The sequence below is a fragment of the Leptodactylus fuscus genome, chromosome 1 (assembly GCF_031893055.1).
Source record: "Leptodactylus fuscus isolate aLepFus1 chromosome 1, aLepFus1.hap2, whole genome shotgun sequence".
NCBI classification, from domain to species: domain Eukaryota; kingdom Metazoa; phylum Chordata; class Amphibia; order Anura; family Leptodactylidae; genus Leptodactylus; species Leptodactylus fuscus.
This window is the reverse complement of record NC_134265.1, coordinates 330,744,078-330,767,714: the sequence shown is the minus strand read 5'-3', so window position 1 is coordinate 330,767,714 and position 23,637 is coordinate 330,744,078. Positions and strand designations below refer to the sequence as shown.

Below are 23,637 nucleotides of genomic sequence, written 5' to 3'. Positions count from 1 at the left end.
AAATAGAGTTGCCTGAGGTATGAAAAAGCACATTTGGACAAGGCAGCTTCATTTTGGAAACAAAAATTGAGTTGTTTGGTTATAAAAAAAGGCGTTATGCATGGCGTCCAAAAAGAAACAGCATTCCAAGAAAAACACATGCTACCCACTGTAAAATTTGGTGGAGGTTCCATCATGCTTTGGGGCTGTGTGGCCAATGCCGGCATCGGGAATCTTGTTAAAGTTGAGAGTCGCATGGATTCCACTCAGTATCAGCAGATTCTTGAGAATAATGTTCAAGAATCAGTGACGAAGTTGAAGTTACGCCGGGGATGGATATTTCAGCAAGACAATGATCCAAAACACCGCTCCAAATCCTCAGGCATTCATGCAGAGGAACAATTACAATGTTCTGGAATGACCATCCCAGTCCCCAGACCTGAATATCATTGAACATCTGTGGGATGATTTGAAGCGGGCTGTCCATGCTCGGCGACCATCTAACTTAACTGAACTTGAATTGTTTGTCCAAAATACCTTTATCCAGGATCCAGGAACTGATTAAAAGCTACAGGAAGCGACTAGAGGCTGTTATCTTTGCAAAAGGAGGATCTACTAAATATTAATGTCACTTTTCTGTTGAGGTGCCCATACTTTTGCACCGGTCAAATTTTGGTTTAATGCATATTGCGCATTTTCTGTTAGTACAATAAACCTCATTTCAATCCTGAAATATTACTGTGCCCATCAGTTATTAGATATATCAAACTGAAATGGCTGTTATAAACACCAAAATATTTAGAACTAAAAATGATTAAGATTAATAGGGGTGGCCAAACTTTTTCATAGGACTGTATATGATAGAGGAGAGAAGCTGAGCTCTGTGATATATAGGGTTATATAATAGAGGAGAGAAGCTGAGCTCTGTGATATATAGGGTTATATGATAGAGGAGAGAAGCTGAGCTCTGTGATATAAAGGGTTATATGATAGAGGAGAGAAGCTGAGCTCTGTGATATATAGGGTTATATAATAGAGGAGAGAAGCTGAGCTCTGTGATATATAGGGTTATATGATAGAGGAGAGAAGCTGAGCTCTGTGATATATAGGGATATATGATAGGAGAGAAGCTGAGCTATGTGATATATAGGGTTATATTATAGAGGAGAGAAGCTGAGCTCTGTGATATATAGGGTTATATGATAGAGGAGAGAAGCTGAGCTCTGTGATATATAGGGTTATATTATAGAGGAGAGAAGCTGAGCTCTGTGATATATAGGGTTATATAATAGAGGAGAGAAGCTGAGCTCTGTGATATATAGGGTTATATTATAGAGGAGAGAAGCTGAGCTCTGTGATATATAGGGTTATATTATAGAGGAGAGAAGCTGAGCTCTGTGATATATAGGGTTATATAATAGAGGAGAGAAGCTGAGCTCTGTGATATATAAGGTTATATGATATGGATCAGGGTTTCTTAGTAAATCCTGACAAGACTCTTAGGAGAGGCATTGAGAGTCCTGATACCCCCCCTCCCCTTTATGATTGACAGCTTTCTGTTACATGATAGTCTTCTCCTCCTCACTGGTTGCTGGTAGCTCTTGATCCGTATGTTATGCAGTAATGGGAATTAAATAACCATGCACTTACATACAGCTGCTGATCTGATGAGTTTGTGCTGCAGTATAAAGCATGGGGGAGCACAGAACACTAGCCAGTGGATGTCAATCTACCTGAAGCTGATATTTGGGTCTGTTCACACGTTCAGGATTTTAGGCTGATTTCTTCATACATAAAATCCACAACCATTTTGTATCCTGTGCGTGGGATTTCCACAAACCTGTTGACCTGCTGAGGAGCGAACCCTGGACTATTGCCTGCCTGTAGGCTTCAGCAGGTAGGGCCCCATAGTTCTAGGGGCCCGATGCTTTTATCCCTGCCTTGAAGCAGTATAGTACAGGACACCTTTACCAGCCCCATTCTCCATCAGACTGCCCCTCAGTGCCCGGCCGAGACACATAAATAATGCAGGAGGTCAAGTCCAGTCACATCGGAGATGAGTGCAGCCATGAAGTGCTGGTCAGTATTGATCGTGCTTAAAGATTCATGACAAAAGCCTTGTGTACAGGCAGAAAACATCTCCTGCATTATTTAAACATCCTGCGTACCATAGAACAATGAATAATTACATGAAAAACCTTACAATATTTTACAATGTTTTTCCTGCTTTTGTTCCTTTTCAACGAGCACCTGTCTCAAAGCGAAGCAGAGCATATATGGTGGACGTCAGAGTGGGAAGAGAGGGACCTCTGCTGGTGAATGTGTAGAAAGCACTTACACGTTTTTTGGGGGGAAAAAAATAAAAAATTCTGGGCAGCTTCATAGATTGCATCTATAACTACAGCCCTACAGCCAGTTCATCTTGAGATCCCCCGCTTAAAGTGTACCAGAAAAGGTGCCGAATTTTGCTGGGTAGTCTCATCTATGACTGTATAAACCTTCATACATGATGTCCTTTTAGTGTTTCTGCTGCTAATACTCACATTATGGCTGCAGCACATTTTACATTTGTCTCTAAAACTGTGGGCATATACAATAAGGGGCACCTCTGCCCCACTCCCCATCCATTAATGATACTGTTCTGCCAGTAGTAACTATACAATAGTTGAGAAAAGCTCAAGTGACCATAATAGGAAAACCAGGAATGCTGGACTACAGGGCAAATACATGCAGCCAAGCCGCAAAAACACCAGAAAAAAAACAGTCATTGCGCACAGTCAGTAAAGCTGCTGCTGTCTGTGAATGATATCCCATCTGTATACACACAAGTAGCCGGAAGTAGATACAAGTACATAGAAGACTTATCTCACATTGTAAGGGGTGATGTGCAGAATGTTCAGTCCTTTACACAGAGCAGTGAGGAGAATCAACCCCTCCAATCCGTGTTCACTGCGTCAAGAGTAAAGACCCTCCACTCACTGTCTTTCCATCTTGATTCTATCTCATATCTAGGGACAGACATCCCTAGGAGTCAACTGCAAATTGTGACACTTGGGCTCCATGCACAAGAACGTATGCTTTGTCACTGACCCATTATTTTCTATGGCCCCATACACATGGAGCGTGAGGCCAGGGCACAACTCCGGACAAGTCCTATGCCTATCTGTTTTGCGGCCGAGGCGTCTTGACGAAAATGAATAGGTCTGTGGTCTGTATATGGCGAATGTACATGGCCATTCATGCCGCTTTTCCACTTTCCCATTTCTGCACACTTTTGTGTGGTTTGAGCCTTACACAGACGGAGCGGTGCACCAGGATAGGCCATCCATTTATGATCATGTTTACCCTGGTTGTTGGATAGGTGATGGGTGAGGTCGGTATTTATGTAAAGGGAACCTGTCAGTAGGTTTTTCAACCCTAAACCTATATCACAAGTTTTTACTGTCACTCTATAGCTTAGTGCTATGTGTAAGATTAGTAGCTACATTATGCCATGGTGGCCAACCTCTGCATACTGCCTAATGTTTACTCTGACATCCTCTTGTCACAGGCGGGGGCCTCTGGGGCTTGTGTGCTTGTGCATCTGGTGCAACTACTCAGGGTCATCAGAACCCAGCCCTGCAGATAGATAGGTTAGTGTCATCAGAACCAGCATATCACCCCAGCCCTGCAGATAGATAGGTTAGTGTCACCAGAACCAGCATATCACCCCAGCCCTACAGATAGATAGGTTACTGTCACCAGAACCAGCATATCACCACAGCCCTGCAGATCGATAGGTTAGTGTCACCAGAACCAGCATATCAATCTAGCCCGGCAGATAGATAGGTTATGGTCACCAGAACCAGCATATCATCCCAGCCTTGCAGATAGATAGGTTAGTGTCACCAGAACCAGCATATCACCCCAGCCCTGCAGATAGATAGGTTATGGTCACCAGAACCAGCATATCACCCCAGCCCTGCAGATAGATAGGTTAGAGTCACCAGAACCAGCATATCACCCCAGCCCTGCAGATAGATAGGTTAGAGTCACCAGAACCAGCATATCACCCCAGCCCTGCAGATAGATAGGTTAGTGTCACCAGACCCAGCATATCACCCCAGCCCTGCAGATAGATAGGTTAGGCTGAATCATGCACTGTTTTCACCTTGTGAATTGATGTCTCCGTTACTGGTCAATATGCAATTGAGTGTTGTAGCTTACCTCTTTGCAGCAATGAGGGCATTGTCGCTGCTCCAAAGAGCTAATTTGTATATTGTCAGAAACGTCAGTATCTCTGCCCCAGAGGAGATTCAGAAGGGAAAAAACACATTTGATTCAGGTAACCTATGTATCTGTAAGGCTGGGTTGATTTTGTAGGTTCTAGTGACTGCCCCCTTTAAGGGCTTGGCTGCTGTATCTTTTTTGATGAGAGGGTCTGTGACTTCTGCAAGAAAATCTACATATAATACATACAACGATTCAACAGCTTATTTTATATAATGTAGCTACTCTATAAGGGGGCACCTAACTAGACAGAAACAGGTAGAGGTCTAGGGTAAAAAAAAAAGTTTCCCTTTAAATCCATATCATTGCTCAGCAACTTTCCAAAGAAAGGAAAAAGAAAGAAATGACATCCAGCAAGACTGGAACTTGTGACCCTCCCTCAAGTGACCAGAACATGGCCGGTCTCTCTATGAAGAAGACAAGTTGACTTTGTAAATGTAGCAGTGCCCCACAGACAGAACAGAAGGCGCTTTATCCCATCATCTCGGCCGGGCGACAGAATCCACAGGACCTCTGATCTGAGCTTTTGAAATGACACTGCTGGAATTTTACACATAAATATGTTGGCGCAATCGGGGTCTGCCGAGCGAAACAACCGGAACCAGATGATGGGTTTACGTCGAGTCCTTCAGAACTCAGAGAATGGGGCTTTCAGAGGCAAAATGAGAAAACACACTGGAATTTTTATTCAATTTAGCTCATAAGAAGCATCTTGTCACTGCTACAACAAAGTCCTTGTGTTGGCGTTGGGGATGTGTCTCACTGCGAATGGCTGAAGATCTGTTTGAACGTATTGGTCACCTGTGGTTTTTATGTAGAGGCCGGACTGGCTATTAGTGTAGAGGCCTTTATTATTATATATACTTTCTGTATTTATCCCTTACATTTTCAAGATCATCGCTTGCTGTCATTCATTATTTACTTGCAGTCCTGGTCACATAGGTGTATGGCTCTGTATAAGTCAGACCTCAAAAAGCCTTGGATCTGGATAAACCAGGACTGAGGTTAATACAGTAAAGTAAAGAAAGGTTTCTACAAAGTGACTGCAAGTGGAGGTATTGAAAAGTGTAAGGGCTTGGCACACAGTGAGTGCGTCTCTGCTGCGGCTGTTTTGATGATGTGTGATGCGGCTGCACCATGGATATAGTCTATATGTAATATATGGTTGTCCATGAACTCTCGAGCACTGCCCTCATACCAGTTAACCCATTATGTACAATGTAATACTAGCAGACAGCACGATCTCACTAAACAAATACATGTTTTAATGTATGTCACGTATGGTCCGTCCTGGTATGTGATATGGGTGCTGCTGTCAGGGGTCAAATCACTCTACTCACTCAATCTTGCCTCATCCTTCATTTAGGCTGCACATTGAACTTAAATCACATCCCAACACTACACCCCAAATACATGCTATCACCACTACTGACTTGGATACCTCACTTACATAATACACACATCTCTCTAACAGTAATTAGACACAAATAAAAAGGTAATGGGTTCATAAAGCGACACAAATAAAAAGGTAATGGTTCATAAAGCAACACAAAGTGTCCTTACATTTAACAATAAATACCCAAGGGGTTCAGTGCTATATATAAAAAGTGACAAAGAAGATGACAAACAAGCAAAAGAGTTGCAAAAATAAAAAGGAGAAAAACAGAAAAACCTTAGGACTTAGAGTCCATTTGTTTCTAAGAAATTTGGAGGATCTCTCAGATGGACTGGCTTTCAAGGTGTGACAAAGTTCCAAGGCATTCTCAGGTTTTTATCATTTGAAGTTCCTGGTTTGTGCATATCCACACCCCCTAACCAAACGTGTCCACCCTAACCTTAGCTCGAATTTGCTTAAATTGGTTGTTCAGGGGGTTGTCCATAAGGGATCAGTGGGGGTATGACACCTGAGATTCCAGATAATCAACTGATTGAATGATGTCAGTATTTACATCGCACAGCGTTCGCTTCATAGTGGCCGTGCGGTGTAATTACATCATCATCCTATTCAGTTCTATGGAACAAGGCTTTAATGACATAGCACGGCCACTGTAAAAGGAAAGGTATGTGGTGAAAACAGACAAATAGTCCTGCACTGTAGCACCATCAAACAGCTGATCAGCAAGGGTGCTGAGTGTCGAACCCCCACTGATCTTATATTGTTGATGCATCCTGAGGATAGGTTATCAGTAAAAATGAGCTTACAGTTTCTCATGAAACAAATTGAATTCAATATCATAATATGTTATTAAAATGCTTAACTGGCTGCAATATTCAATACAACCACTTGGTGGCTACACTGTGACAAAGTATCGCAAAATCTATCATGTATCTCTGGATGTGTAACATTGTACCCGGGATATGTCCATTAACCTTGATCTCTTTCTTTCAGGTTAGTTTAGCCTACACTTATGAAACAAAGGACGCCCTTTGCTTAGTATTAACCATTATGAATGGCGGGGACCTGAAGTTTCACATATACAACATGGGGAACCCAGGCTTTGATGAACAGAGAGCAGTGTTTTATGCTGCCGAGTTGTGCTGTGGCCTGGAGGATCTGCAGAGAGAGAGGATAGTTTACAGGTGAGCATAAACCCCTTTAAGTCTCCATTTTCTCAGTTTTCTAAACTTTTTTTTTTAATTTTGTAACTTTGTATTTTATTTTAGGGATTTAAAGCCAGAAAATATCCTGCTGGATGACCGTGGTAAGTGCACTAGCCCTCTGATACCGCCATATTAAAGGTGCACCCTATGGGTCATGTACATGCATAGAAAGCTGGAAATCTATAGATCTATACAAATCTATACATTGTTGTGTTTATGGGAAAAGCAATTCCACATTAAGGTGCCAGTAGACTGCTTGTGGGAAGAAATCAGAAAACCCAGAGGTTCCCTATATAAACTTGCCTATCTTCTTATAGTATTTGCCATAAGGTGTGACCTGCTGTCCATGTTGTGGCGTTATAATGTGCTTATGTTTCCACAGGACACATCAGGATTTCAGATCTTGGGTTAGCTGTACAGATACCTGAAGGAGAGTCCATTCGCGGCAGAGTCGGCACAGTGGGGTATATGGGTAGGAGTTCGTTTTTGGGATTTTTTTGTCTGGGAAGCTACAGAAATCGGTGCAGGGACCTGTCCTGCCTTTACTGTGTACAGGAAAATTAGGATAAAAGAATCCTAAGACTTAACTACTGTAACATAATGTGTCATATTATCATGTTATAAGAAGATATGGTGTAACGATGACATCATATCAAAGTTTAGCCATGACCTTTTATCAGAACACATGTATGACATCATATCATGTTGCACATATTACTGAACATCACAATATATATGGATTTCATTAGAATATAAAGATGATGTCACATTACAATAGATAGTCCTTTTGAAGTTATGAATAGATTTATCATTTTAGTGTATAAATGACATTTTTTTTAATCTGAAATGCCTATGGCATCATTTTACTTGGATATACCCACAGTGTATCAGAATCGAAGGAATATATTCTAATATTCTATCATACACAGTCCAGGCACGTTAATGTGACCCCCTGTCACTATCCAGAATAACCACCTTTGGCAGAGCGGACCGCTGCGAGACGTGCAGGAAGAGAGGGGATGTTGGGGTGATGATCACTGGGATGTTGAGCCATGCCAACTCCAGTGCCGTGCCCAGCTGTGCTAGGCTATGCGGTTGAGCATCCATGGCGCAAACAACCCGATTGAGGTGGTTCCACAGATTCTCCATTGGGTTCAAGTCCGGGGAATTTGCTGGCCAAGGGAGTACAATAAACTCATCCTGGTGCTTCTCGAACCACGTGCGTACACTGCGAGCTTTATGACACGTTGCATTGTCCTGCTGGTAGATGCCATCATCCTGAGGAAAAACAATTCGTATGTAGGGGTGAACATGGTCCGCAAGGATAGATGCATACTTGTGTTGATCCATCGTGTCTTCCACAATGATGAGTGCACCCAGATGGCTGATGACACGTGTCTTCTGAGATTGGCTATTTAACGTTGACGTCAAAAGTAGGCGGTGGTCACATTAATATGGCTGGACTGTGTAATACAACTACGATATTATATAATGTGAGCATCATGATTTGACATCACATATTAGGCCATAACTGTGACATGGCATCATATCACAAAATGACATCATATCAAGACATAACAATGACATTAATCCCCTCATGACATAACATCAAATTACGACATGACTTTATATCACTCCATCATATGAAATATTATTTTAGTATTGTATTATGTGATATATGGCATTTTGTCAGGACATGACTATACCAACACTACGATAGGACATCATATCATATAACCATGACATATAATCAGGACATATCATGACATCACTTTGATATCCAACATATCAGGATATGACAACATATCAGGGCATAAATATGACAAAGTTTGGCATTTAAAGGACGGCATTATGCCAGGACATGACCATATCATCACTAGGATATGAGATCATATCCTATCATGGTATATTATCAGGACACGACCATGATATCATGATATACATTATATCAGGACATAATTATGATATCCGTCATAGGACCACAGGGATCAGTATAGGATAGTACATGTTATGTAATATGACGATGGGGTCGATCACTATGATGTCATTTGACGGATATCCAGAACGATCCGTGCAAATTTTTAAATCTGTGTTGAAATCTTAAGAATTGAGAAATAGATAAATGAGATTTTGTCTCTTTAGCACCAGAAGTCATCAACAATGAAAGCTACACATTCAGCCCCGACTGGTGGGGGCTCGGCTGCCTTATATACGAGATGATCCAAGGTCAATCGCCCTTCAGGAAAAGGAAAGAGAAGGTGAAGCGGGACGAGGTGGACAGACGGGTGAAGGAGGATGAAGAGGAGTATTCTGAGAAGTTTTCAGAGGACGCCAAGTCTATCTGCAGGATGGTGGGTACACATGGAAGTAAGAAGACATTACATTCACATTCCCATTGCTTTATATGACTGAAACTTCAGATCCCAATTCCCAGTGTACATCAGTAAGCACGAGGGGTTAAACCCCGCATCATTGCCATTGATTTATGTTGTGCCGTGCCATGTAAATGCCAAGTTGACTCGCGGCCCTCATGACTAATGGTTTATCCAGGGAGCTGCTATAACCCGGAGGCTTCATCCATATTTGAGCACGCTGGCAGGATACAAGATAAGGCTCTTTGGAGTCAGCACTATAATGGATGTTACTTCGTTTCTGCATTATGTGTGAATGTTTTAGGAGACGGGGGTGACGGTATTGTCTATCCGCGTCTCTAATGACACATCCTATTGATCCGTGGTGCTTTGGGCCCCCTAAAGCAAAACATTCTGAGGTCTTATTATACAGTATAAAGGTGGTGCTGCATGGTGCTCTCTATCCCCAGTGGGGGCCTACTACAACAGGACCCCCGACAGTTGTACTATATGTGATAATGTAAAGAAGAACTCCCCTACCCATGGTCCTCTTCTCTGGTGCCAGCCTGCGGACAATCACTGGCCTCAGTAATCGCATGTTGGGTGCTGTTGAGATATGCGCACTGAGCAGTATTTATCCCAGAAAACCCCTTTAATTTCACTGCAGTGCCACCACAGGTGAAATGGAGTATTACGCATTTCCCAATCAAATACAAAGAAGAAATGCAATGGGGCATCCAGATTTGGAGGCACTCTTTTTAGCTGCTCCATTTAACCTTATAGTGTAAGTTCACGCAGAATTTTTTTTACAGGCAGATTTTGAGGTAGAGTCCTCCTTAACACCTTCCCGCTTTGCACCGTACGGGACCTGTGCCTGCGTCATTACTTGTGGCACCCGCTGCATTACACAGCTGAGGCCTGAGACTATCTGCCAGAGTCGGAAAATTCTCAAAATCCGGCAAATTAACCCCTCGGATGCCATGGTCAATAGCATTAAGGAATCCTGGAGGTCCGACGGGCAAGATGCCCCCCACCTCCTTCTCGGATCCCTTGCATTAAGATTGCAGGGTGCAAGGGGTGGCCATGGCAGTCTGGAGGCTGTGCAATTTATGGATTGTAGGTGTGCAGGTTGCTATATCAACACCTTTTATGTGCACCCGAGCGGTTTCTATTCTATATGGTAAGGGCCTGTCTACATCCTACATAGCGCCATATTTTAATTAACATTTGGTAAGCGTGGCCTTTTTTTCTGTAAACCAGGGACCATCCCCAATCTTTTAGCTTTGGCTTCCCTAGTAGGGTTCCCAAATCAAACAAAGACTTCCAAGTATTACAAGCCTTGTACTGGTCTGACAGCTATTTCTCCCTTCTTGGTTTAGCCAAGTGTGCTAGTGTTTGTTAGTGGTTTTCCTTCTTTCCCCACTCCAGACAACTCTTCTCTTCACTAAGAGCAAAATGATCAGGCATGTAAAATTACATATGTCTGATCCTTCTTTCCCTGATTTCATCTGTCAGGCAGAGATTTCAGACGCTATCATGCAAATATTTGTCTAGCCCTGTGGAAATCGGTGGGTTCATGTTACAATGAATGATCATGGGCGCCTGTAGCCTCATGATCATACCAGAACTTGAATCCTCCAGTAGACCACCTGGTCTTTTACTAGGATATTCAGACTTGGTAATGGTTGAAGAGAGGATCAAAAATGTCATTAAAGTATCATCGAATGTCTTCTCTTCGACCACAGTTACTCACAAAGGACCCCAAACAGAGGCTTGGCTGCAAGGGAGATGGAGCTGCAGGTGTCAAGCAGCACTCGATATTCAAGAACGTCAACTTCAAACGTCTAGAAGCCAATATGCTGGATCCTCCATTTGCTCCTGATGTAAGTGGCTATATACACAGACACTATTGTAACTATAGGGGTCACAGCAGTGACCAGGCCCAGAAGCTGTGGTGGCCCACAGGACACCTTCAACACACTAGGGCTGGATAAATTGCTTTTATGTACTTTCTGATTTCCTTTGATGGCTGGTTGTCTGTACATTGTAGATGTATGACCCTGTATGATCTATGATATACAGCCTTCCACTGTCAGAAAGGAGAAAACCTACCCTTATATGTGGTCAGCAGTATATCGATGAAAAACCTATGTGTACAGGCTTGTTGTGAACAAGTCTACATGGCAGTCTGGGCCCAGATCAAGAAGGAGGGGAAATGGGGAAATGTCAAGGCTGCTAAACTTGTGCAAGGGCCCCAAGCTACGTTTTTGCACCATCCCCTGTGTTCAGAGAATTGACACTGCCACCTAGATCTTGCTCTGTATGTCACATATACTACTTTATGTATGGTATGTACAACCTTTTCTCTCTCTCTTCTGCAGCCGCGTGCTGTGTATTGTAAGGACGTGCTGGACATTGAGCAGTTCTCCACAGTGAAGGGAGTGAACCTGGACACCACCGATGATGATTTCTACTCCAAGTTTGTGACAGGCAGCGTCTCCATTCCATGGCAGCAGGAGGTAAATGGGCTTTTTGATTTTGCTTTTGGGTCTATAGCAGTATCTTCTGCCATGAGCGCCCAGGGTTGTTGTTCGGCACCTTGAGTTAGCCATTGCATCTCCTTCTCCTTACAGATGATTGAGACAGAGTGCTTTAAAGACATCAATGTCTATGAGACAGACGGCTGCTTGTCGCCAGACCTGGATGTGAGCAAACAGAACATTAGACCAAAGAGAAGCTTCTTCCATCGATTGTTCAGAAGAGGGGTGAGACACGTTGCCTGCAGTGTTATTCCCACTATTAGCCGAATATCTCTACATTGTCTTCCTGGGCAAACATACCTCTCATTCTTAAGATCCCTGCTTGCTGTCATTGAATGGAAACATCCTTGTCGTTGTCCTTCTGAGCAGAGGCACATCTTGTTACAGTGTATCAGAGATGTCTCTTATAGCAGCTTCCTTTAGGACAAGTTTCCGGTGTCAGCATGTCAACAAGAGTGTTTTAATTCATTGACAAAAATCAGTGGAAACAGAAATCGCATATGGATCAGTAATACACAGAGAACTGGTAGAGAAAGGATGGAAAGTGTTGGGTGATGGCGGGGAGAGTAGCAGGACCAATAGTGCACAACAAGGGTAGCTATAAAAATTCAGATTTGGGTGGTTTTATTAAGATTATGCGTTTCATAACTGTAACACTCTCTTTCAGATATGAAACGCGTGGTGGTGGTTTTAGTGTTAACATCCACTATTCTGTTACTGTCTCCATTATTACATGGCATGGAGCCAGTAACAGAATAGTTTTCTATAACCAGTATAGGATTTTTTTACAGCTATAACATTTGAGAGGTCATGTTTGCAATCCCCAGTTCATTTCAATGGGTTTTGTTCGTGCCCCTTGAGTAACTCCACACTACACTCAAACAGCCATCAAGCATTGAGCTGGGATAGCTGTCCTTGCCCTGCCGGAGGATATATCTGATTTATGATGAGCCTCCTAATGTTTATCTATAGAGATTGTAAGACTATTTTTTATTTTTATCTACTTTGTTTGCAATGGATGTGTCTGAAACACCTGAACTCCACCACTAGGAGGGGCGTCAACATACATTTCGTCATATCACTCCCAAATGATCATAGGGCTGCATGATGGTTTATTAAACAAGGAAAGAACTGGGTGCAGTTTATTGCTCTATAAAAAAAATTTTTAGGCTTTAAAATATATTGAGTTGGGGTCATCAAACCTGTAGATCCTAATAGCAATCAATCAGGTTCCCACCCTCTCTCGTAGTGAAAATTTATGGTCCCGTGGCAGTAACGATGTGACTACAACCATCGTCAGAACCTTGGAGCATAACTCTGATATAAAGAGCACCTATCATCCATTGTGATAAGCCCAGTTTATAGGTATGGTCACCCTGAGCATTTTGGTATTTTGCTTATCCCAATCCGTTCAGCCATTCCCAAGTTATAAGCCCTGTAATTGCTGATACAAATTAGTATATAGCCAAGTGGGCGGTAACACTGCATGACATATAGTACACAGAGATAACACAGTGCTACCACCCACTTGTCTAGTAGACCCCACTTTGCATCAACAATGAAAGGGCTTATATCTTTGGAATAGCTGAATAGATTGGGACAAAACACCAAGATGCTCAGGGTGATGATGGAAGTTACTGGGCTTTTCATATCAAGGGACGGCAACCTGTGAAGGCAATTTGGGCCTTATACACCAGGGGTTGTATCCCCACTAGCCTTGGTATAACGCAATCCGCAGCCACATTAAAAATAAAAAAAAAACGTTCTCCTTACCTAGAGATGAGTCCGATGTGTCTCATTGAACGCCTCTCCGGTTCTCCCAGCACCTGTGAAGATGGAGATGTGGCTTGCGTTATAATGGGACAATTTGGGACACTATAAGGACCTATGGTTGGTTTAGTGGCCTATATCACCCTGACAGGTTCCCTACAACCTAGAATTTGGATTTTACGTGGACTCTGACGTATCTTCTTTTCCCTCCTAGGTCTGCTTTAAATCCTCCTACAGTGATGATGATGAAGAGGCCTCCAGACCATGAACCACTGTCCAATAGCCAAAAAAATCAAATCCTAGAGCGTTAAACTGCAAATATTTTATTGTATCTATGAACTGTAAAGGTGTATTATAAATTAAACAAAGAATTCTGTATGAGTTTACAGATTTTGTACATTTCTACTTGAATTCTGTTAAGATGTATATTTTCACAAAGTGTATTGTACAAAAGCAAACCCCTAAGGCCATACTCGTACCACTCCAATGCATATAGTGTGTCTGCGTGTGCATATGTCTATTAATATACCTATATCATTTGCCAATATATGCACACCATCTTATCTTGAATGACTGAAAGTATTTAAAGCCACAGTCTGTGTTAGCGGCATTAACTGCACCCGGTGCGACAGTGTGGGTCGCCCATCCCCCCTCCCCCATACATAGGTATACACAGTGAATAAGGGCCACAAACCAAACGCCGACTCTTGGGGGGGGGGGTGTAAAGCAACACTGCAAGGACTTGTCTATACTGTTTGTATGGTTCTGAGCTATATTTGTGGATTAAAGGAGAAATTTCCATTTTTGTTTTATTTATGTTTTATTTTTATTTTATTTTTTTTTTTCTTATCGTTGCAAAACGTATTCCATGAATCTTTTTACTGCCCGTCACTCAGAGCTACGTTTTATTTTAATGTCTATTTTAAAAATTAAAATCAAAGGGGGTAACTCGAAGCTTCCGGGCCCCAAGGCAAAATCTATACTAGGGCACCCAGCTTACCATGTGCTTACTAGTGTTGAGCGAGTAGTATTCGATCGAATACCTCGCCGGCATAGGAATGCGTGTAAGCGGTGTTTGGCCAATTACACGCATTCCTATGCCGGCGAGGTATTCTATCAAATACTGCTCGCTCATCACTAGTGCTTACCCATATTATTGGTGTTGTCTTGTATTGTAGAGAGGCCTCTGGGCCGCCTCAGCTTCCACGACCCGATAGCGATCGCTACCCTTGATAAATAGAAAAAAGCAATGGCTGAAAGGGTTGTCTAGGTAATAAAGATGATTTAGAAGAGGGTCAGAATTTTTTTTTTTTTTTAATTTCCCAATCCTTTGATATTTATTCATCTAAGTTTCTCCATAAGTCTCTACTTTTTTTTTTTTTTTTTAAATAAATAATATAAATTTATTATATCCTTGAAAACCCTTTGAACCATTGGTTTTTCCTATGTAGTTTATTACCTTCATATTCTTTATGACCGATACTCCCAACTGTTCACAGTGTCTGCAATATTACAGGTCTATATCCATGTTTGGGCCTGTGGTCTATATTCTCGGGTCTATCTATTATCTATCCTGCGGTCTGTACAGTATATTTATGTCTGTATTTATTTTAGGATCTGTATTTTAGGGTTTCATTCTGCATACACTTTGCGGCCTGAAATTATTTTAGGATATTAAGAAGGATTCCCATGCGCTACGTGTGAATGTATTACTGTAGCAGTAAATGTAGAGGTAAATTTACCTCTCCCTGATGTTGCCCTTGTCAAGAAAATTGCTAATTCTATACCCCCCCCCCCCCCTCCCCTTTATGATCAGGGTCAGATAAAGGTTGGTGAAGTCCCCAAGGTGTGAAATCTTGTACAATTTTAATATTTTTTTTTTTTAAAGCAATCATAACTCATTAACCCCTTCCCAATATCTGCATAATAGTATAGTGGGTGTCAGGAGTCTAAATATGGCGCCCGCTCAGAAGCTCAGCACACACCATAGTCATAAGGTTTGTGCTGTAATACACAGCAGAGACTCTGCGGCAGTGCCTGAAATCATAGAAGCATTAACCCTAATCACCAATGGCCGTCACCATGGTCTTCCATGACAGCCAGGAAACAATTAAAGGCTCCCAGGCCTGCCCTTACTATAGGCAGTGTGTAATAAAAGTGAATTCATTTTTCAATATATTGCAGTCCATTAGTATTGCAGTATATTGTACTGGTGATCAGAACCCCTAGGGCAGTGATGGCGAACCTTTTAGAGACTGAGTGCTCAAATTGCGACCCAAAACCCACTAATTTATTACAAAGTGCCAACATGGGAATTTAACCTTAATAATGTGCGGATCCACAATTGCAGACAATTACGGACTTGCAAAATACGGTCATGTGAATGGGGCTTTATAGAAGTTTCTGCACCACTGTGACCCCCACACAGTCCAAACTAATTCACAGTGACCCTCACACAGTACAATCAGCTCCACAGTAGCCTCCACACAGTATAATCTGCTGCACAATGGCCCTCACACAGTATAATCTGCTGCACAGTGGCCCCCACACCGTACAATCTGCTGCACAATGGCCCCCACACAGTACAATCTGCTGCACAGTGGCCCTCACACAGTATACTCTGCTGCACAGTGGCCCCCACACCGTACAATCTGCTGCACAGTGGCCCCCACACAGTACAATCTGCTGCACAGTGGCCCCCACACCGTACAATCTGCTGCACAGTGGCCCCCACACCGTACAATCTGCTCCACAGTGGCTCCCACACAGTATAATCTGCTGCACAGTGGCCCCCACACCGTACAATCTGCTCCACAGTGGCTCCCACACAGTATAATCTGCTGCACAGTGGCCCCCACACCGTACAATCTGCTCCACAGTGGCTCCCACACCGTACAATCTGCTGCACAGTGGCTCCCACACAGTATAATCTGCTGCACAGTGGCCCTCACACAGTATAATCTGTTCCAAAGATGGGTGCCCAAAGAGAGGGCTCTGAGTGCCACCTCTGGCACCCGTGCCATAGGTGCGCCATCACTGCCCTAGGGACTCTAAAAGAAAAATACATAAATACATTTTTTTAAAAAAGATACATATTATATACTAAGTACAATAAATACGCCTTAGGCCCGGTTCACATCTGTGTTTGGGTTTCTCCTAGGGGAGTTCCCCGAATGAAAACCTATACACATTAAAAAGTATTTACCTTCAGGAAACCCACGGACTCCATAGACTATAATGGGGTCCGTGTGGTTTCCGCTCAGTTTCCATACAAAATATGCAGAGAAAAAAATGCTGCTTGCAAGACTTTTCTCTGCACATGTTTCATGCGGAAACCACACGGACTCTATTATAGTCTATGGCGTCTGCATGTTTTCCAGGTAACCGCTTTGTAATGTGTTTAAGTTTCCATTTGGGGGGGTCTCCAAGCAGCCTCCCGAACGCAGATGTGAATGAGGCCTTACACAGGTCGATATGCGTAAATATAAAAAGGTTAAAGAGGACCTTTCATCAAATTGGGCACATGCAGTTTTATATACTGCTGGAAAGCTGACAGTGCGCTGAATTCAGCGCACTGTCGGCTTTCCCGATCTGTGCCCGGTGTAAAGCGCTATCGGTCCCGGGACCGTAGCGCTCTAGTGTCAGAAGGGCGTTTCTGACTGTTAGCCAGGAACGTCCTTCTGCCTCGCGGCGCCTATCGCGCTGTACTGTGGAGCCGGGAGGAACGCTCCCTCCCTCCCTCTGCTCACACAGCTCGTCCATAGACCAGTATTATCAGGAGGGGAGGGAGCGTTCCTCCCGGCTCCACAGTACAGAGCGATAGGCGCCGCGAGGCAGAAGGACGTTCCTGGCTAACTGTCAGAAACGCCCTTCTGACACTAAAGCGCTACGGTCCCGGGACCGATAGCGCTTTACACCAGGCACGGATCGGGAAAGCCGACAGTGCGCTGAATTCAGCGCACTGTCATCTTTCCAGCAGTATATAGAACTGCATGTGCCCGATCTGATGAAAGGTCCTCTTTAAGTGTCAGAATATGGCAACTTCAAGAAACTTCTTTGTTTAAAGTTTTGGATTTTTGTTAAGGTGTTAAAACATAATAAAACAATATAAATTTGATATTGCTGTAATCGTACCAACCCACAGAATACAGATAACGTCGCTTTGTCTGCATAGTCAGTGCTGTAAAAACAAAACCTATAAGAAAATGGTTCAAATGCATTTTTTCTTCTAATTCCATCTTCCTAGTACATCATATTGAACATTCCATGGCACCGTTATGAAGTAAAATTTGTCTTGCAAAAAATAAGACCCCACCACAAACAACATCTGTAAGCATGAACCGTTATAGACCACCAGAGCCACCGGACTGAGTGTTTGCACCATTAGGTATTATAGACTAGTTTGAGGTGTTAAAATGTGTGCTGGTTATAAGAGCAGCCGAGTGGAGCGGGTTATTCGGAACATTTCATTGTGATATGACAATACACCATGTGTGGTGAAAATTCAGCTCAGCTATATCTGCTTAATATACACTCACTGCCAATAAAGTTGTTGGAATGGATTGATACAGTTGGACATGGAGTTATACAGGCTTGGTATGGTATCCTGTGATACATCTGACCACGCTTGTTGCAGCTGGGCCTGTAGATTCTGCACACTTGTAAGTTGGTGATAACTGACGATAAGTCTCATAACCAAGCAGGCCACGGAAGTGTTACAATCTGGTGGAGATATTCCTAGGAAACACTTGCTGTGTGTGGGCGAGCATTATCCCGCTGAAAAGTTACCAACCGCCTGCCCTGCCACGAGAGACAAGACATGTGGCCACAGCATGTTCTGTACATATTACTGAGGTGTATCACTTCTAGGGGTGATCGATTGTCGTACGAAATGTCTTACAAGATCATCATACTAGCAGGGGACAGTGCGTCTCTCCACGGCAAAGGCAGGATTGAAGTAGTCTCCATGAGGCCTCCATAATGGAACCCAACAATTGCCTGACCCCAAACAATATGGTTCCACTGTGTAGCAGTCCAGGTTTGTAGTTCACCACACCACTATAAATAAGGTTACGGTGGCTGAATGGCTGACAAGAGATGGAATGGGCACCATGGCATCAAATTCCCTTCTGCTAAGTATCTGGAAATACACAGAGCAGAGACAGGGTTGTATAACGAATACGCCATCTGTGTATGGTGGACAAGTAAACTGTGAGAGCTGCTTGTGCTTAGTGGATCAGACAATCCTCTCTACTGGTGGCCGGTATGGCTGTTTGCCATGTGTGTGCCCTTGCTTAACCACTGCTCCCAACACCTCCTACCAGCTGGGTCAGAACGACCTAGATGGCAAACAATTTGTAGAAATGGCCATTCTGCTTTTCTCCGTCGAATGATGCGTCCCCTCTCCAAGTCTGTCATCTGGGCTACATGCCTTCAAGAGTGTCATTGAAGCATGTTTAGCTGTCAATGATTTATCACAAAGAGGTACACTACCCAAAAGTAGTGTATGCCAAGTTTTTCAGCAATCTGATATTTCCATCTGGGTGCCATGGGTAAGTGTATAAAATATATGTACAATATCTATTAGTAGATAGAAATATTAGGGCTCCTAGTATTGCTGCACAGAAATGGAGATGAAGACATGTCAAGTCACCCAAGAGTCCCGGGAGTCTCCCAGTTTTCAGGTCTCCTCACCCATCTGCCAGCTCATTAGTATTCACTGCTCAGTGATATCACCAGTGCACAAAATATTAAGGAGGAGTTTGCCAAGGGATCCTTTGTCAGTTTAGGGGGCGTTTACACTACCATTGTTAAAGGGGTTGTCCCATCACAAGGATCCTATCTATACTGCTTGTTAATGTGGATGTAAGACTTTTCCTAAATACATTGCTTCAGCAAAACTGCTTTGTTTGTCCACTATCTTACTTTATTCAATTCATTGTTGACACAGCCCTTGACTTATCTGCTCAAAAGTCAAGTGATGTATCAGCCTGCTCTCAGGGGGGAGGGAGCCTGTGTATCTAGCTATACCTGTGTCTGCACCACGTGACCTAGCTTCCTGCTCTGAGATAGAGGAGAGGAGCTGCTTTCATTTCTGAACTCGTCTTCTGTTCTCCCAGTTATCAGGCTAGCTAATACAATTGTGTTCATTATGGCAGAGACAGGCAGTCTCTGTATGTAACACAGAATGGAGTTGCTCCTGCCTGTACTTCATAGTCCAATATTGTGCATATAGTGTTGTTTGAGGACCTTTGATGACATCACAGGCCCTTCAGCCGCCCCATAGATCATGCTATGCAGTGGGCGGAGCTAAATGTCAGGTTGCATGTGAAACCCCGCCCACAAAATGATGCAAGAATCCAGGAAGAAAGAAGATTTTAAAGAAGTGAAGACTTGTGAGTATGCGACGTGGGATTACCCCTTTAATGTCCGTTCCTGTCTTCCCCTCCCTCATTTTCTCTTCATGTTACACAGCCCTGTACTTCAATCTCGTATGCCAAACACAGTAACATTCAGTGAGAGGCAGGAACAGCTCTTAATACAGAGAGAAGGGAAAAAGTAAAAAAAAATGCAGGATTTCACAGAAAGGAGACAAAATTTGTTAATAAAGTATATTACAAAATGTATTAATGCCGCAAATACAGCCAGAAAGATAAAAGTTGCCTGAAGGTTTAGTTACATGTTAACACAGTAAATTACACTAAACCCATTTTTAGTAAACACTTCATTAAATGATAGTTACAAAACATAGTAACATAGTTGTATACAGTATTGGCCAAAATATTTAACCTGATCACTAAATGGCGCTAATAAAAAATGGGCAATACACCTTAAGAGACTACTACCACTTTTCCCTCCACCTGCCATTTGAGGATAACCCTGTGATGGACTCTTCCAAGATGACGACCCTGAGGACGTTGCGAAGACCTCGTGTCACATACTCCAAGCAGTGAACCTTATAGGTCTTTATTAAGGCACTTGTTGGTAGGGTAAGTGGTACCTCATTGATGGCTGGGACACTTACGGATCACTAGAATGGGGGTAAATGAAGGCATGCACCATACTTCTCTAGCAGTTTGGGGATGATGATAACAGACGACCACTGTATTCTGTTCTCCACTCTGTAATACTGGAACGCAGGGCAGTGAGGAGGAGCAGGAGCATCAGGACACAAATTCTATTGATGGTTGGAGTCCCCATTGTCAACCATTTATAAACTACTAGCATCTGCCTACGAATTTTTCTGTGTGTTGTTGTTGGCGATCATCCACTTATATTTAGGCAATTGTTGTTGTCGATGATACGCCTGCTCTCGCGTCACTGCAAATGTGCAGCATGCTAGCTGTATGTACATTTCTGCATATGTAGAGTCTAGTGAGCTGTGCTACAGTGCTGTCTAAGCTCTGCTACATCTGTGTTTGAAACGGCTGAATGGATGTTGCAGAAATTTGCCACAGTTTGATCCACCTGCTCCCGCGTCTCAGCTCTGATGCATATGTGCAGGATACCCAGCTCTATTTACATCGTTGCATATGCAGAGCCTACTAAGCTGTGCTACAGCGCTGCGTAAACTCTGCTATATCCCGCAATTTTGACTACAGGGGTTTGGTTATGTGAGTGCGTGATCTTCTTCTGTGTTATAAATGGCTGAACGGATGTTGCTGAACTTTGCCACAGTTCTCCCCCCTCCCCCATCAGAGGCTGACCAGGACATATCCCGTCATACTTACAGAAACTTGATACCCAATATACTTCTCTTGCCCACACACAGCCTGTATGTTCTGTACTCTCCTGACCTTCCATGAGACTCAATTTCCTGCAGCTTTCACACTGTCCAGTTTCCTCCAATATAGCTCCGCCCACCCAATATCTATATAATGATCAGAGAACGGCTCAAGGACCTGTGATGATGTCATACTAGGTCCTTTAGCGTACTCTGAAACTAAATTCATTCATTGCAGTTGTGAAGTTACGTAATTTACCGGGATAAAAATAGCCTATGTTTTAATCGGGGTTCCAATCTATGTATGTGGCAAATTTCAGCCAAATCCGTTAAGCCGTTTTTGCGTGATTGAGGAACAAACATCCAAACACACATACTTTCACATCTATAATATTAGTAGAATTATAGTGAGGGGTCACTACCTTTTACAGTTTGGTTTCCACTTGGTGCTGAGGCAGCAGATTACTGGGATACAATTTATCATGACTTTTAAATTGTGACATGGCGTTGGCCTCCAGCACCACAAGATTTAAGATCATTTATTCCATCTACAATCTGGAGTAGATTTCAGTGGGGGCACACGACGCCTCGTGATAAATGAGGCATATCCTACAAGCAAGACTGACATATGAAACACCAGTCCTGATAACTGAGAACACAAAGGGGCATATTCACTAGGTCTCTACAACACTTCTGTGGCATAAAAACAAATTGCAAAGCTTAGACTAATCTGGCGACACAAAATAAAAATGATGAACCTTAGCTCAGATAGCTTGTGCCAGTAGTTTGTGAGGGCGAGAATCATAACAATCCCTGTAACATGTCCTTCTTCAGTCCACTGGCCCAGGGAGAGGACCATTACACATACCTTCATTTGGGACAAATATGCAGTTTGGCGCCTCTCAATAACCCAACTAATGCGAAATCGAAAGAGATTTTGCCATTAAAGACACATCCCCTATCAACATGATAGAGGATACGTGTCAGGTCCCAGCAGACAGACCCCCAGAGATCAGGAGAGCGAGGGCCCTCCAAATCCTCCTTGTTAGTGAAGAGTCAGTGCACTTGCATGGCTGATGCTCCATTCACTTCAGTGGGGTTACTAGGATTGCAATCTCTGGTAGCTCCAATGAAGTGTATGGAGAGATGCTCGTGCACTGGCACTTATTTCACAAGGAGGGTTCAGGAGGACTAACCTGTGAAAAGGGGAGAATTGTCTGTAATGGTACTACCCCTATAGCATTGTTCAATGGCCCGCCACAATGTCCTTCTTAGCTTTTCTGCTATCTGAGGTCCCTTAAAGGGGTTGTCCAGACTTATTAAATATATGATCGATAAGGGACCCTGGAGCCATCATCTGTACGGAGCCGTTTCCAGCACTTTCCAATACGAAGCTGAAAGTAGAAAGCTTTGTCCATCGAAGTTAGTAGAAGCTGAGCTGCAGTGAAGGAGCCAAACCACTTCCCAGTAGATTGAACTTTCTGCTTCTGGCCTTGTATTGTTGCTTTGGGCCCCAGGTATTCTATTATGGGCAATCAGATCAAAGCTTTCATGATTACAGTTCAGGTTTGAAATGCAAAGCAGTGATCTGATTGGTTGCTCTGGTCAAGTATGACACACATCATCTCTAAGTATAAGCCCCAACCCCCATATTCTATATTAGCAGGTAGATCCCATAATGCATCATTTCCAGCCGCCGAATCTTCTATCTGCACCTATATGAGACTGCCTATGGCTGCCATTAAAGACTCAAGCCTAGACCTATAAGAAATGCAGCACAAAGCCCTGACATGTAGGTAAGGACGTACAGTGTTGGCCAAAAGTATTGGCACCCCTGCAATTCTGTCAGATAACACTCGTGTTCTTCCAGAAAATGATTGCAAGCACAAACTCTTTGGTATTAATATCTTCATTTATTTTGCTTGAAATGAAAAAACACAAAAGAGAATGGAAAAAAAGTCAAATCATTGATCATTTTACACAAAACTCCAAAAATGGGCCGGACAGAAGTATTGGCCCCCTCAGCCTAATACTTGGTAGCACAACCTTTAGACACAATAACTGCGCACAACCGCTTCCGGTAACCAGCAATGAGTTTCTTACAAGGCTCTGCTGGAATTTTAGATCATTCTTCTTTGGCAAACTGCTCCAGGTCCCTGAGATGTGAAGGGTGCCTTCTCCAAACTGCCATCAAGAGATCTCTCCTCCCCCACAGGTGTTCTATGGGATTCAGGGCTGGACTCATTGCTGCCACTCTAGAAGTCTCCGGGGCTTTCTCTCAAACCATTTTCTAGCGCTTTTTGAAGTGTGTTTTGGGTCATTGTCCTGCTGGAAGACCCATGACCTCTGAGGGAGACCCAGCTTTCTCACACTGGGCCCTACATTATGCTGCACAATGTGTTGG

General features: G+C 43.2%; 1 protein-coding gene across 1 annotated transcript in view; it reads left to right on the top strand.

The window, feature by feature from the left end:
- Positions 1-14,308, top strand: part of GRK4 (G protein-coupled receptor kinase 4) — a 165,345-nt gene extending 151,037 nt beyond the window's left edge. The window contains exons 9-16 of the mRNA XM_075261099.1: positions 6,638-6,828; positions 6,913-6,950; positions 7,232-7,321; positions 8,992-9,200; positions 10,946-11,083; positions 11,582-11,719; positions 11,834-11,965; positions 13,725-14,308. Coding sequence (XP_075117200.1) covers positions 6,638-6,828; positions 6,913-6,950; positions 7,232-7,321; positions 8,992-9,200; positions 10,946-11,083; positions 11,582-11,719; positions 11,834-11,965; positions 13,725-13,778 — 990 coding nt within the window. The 3' untranslated portion in view covers positions 13,779-14,308. The remainder of the gene's footprint in view (positions 1-6,637; positions 6,829-6,912; positions 6,951-7,231; positions 7,322-8,991; positions 9,201-10,945; positions 11,084-11,581; positions 11,720-11,833; positions 11,966-13,724) is intronic.
- The last annotated feature ends 9,329 nt before the right edge of the window (positions 14,309-23,637 follow it).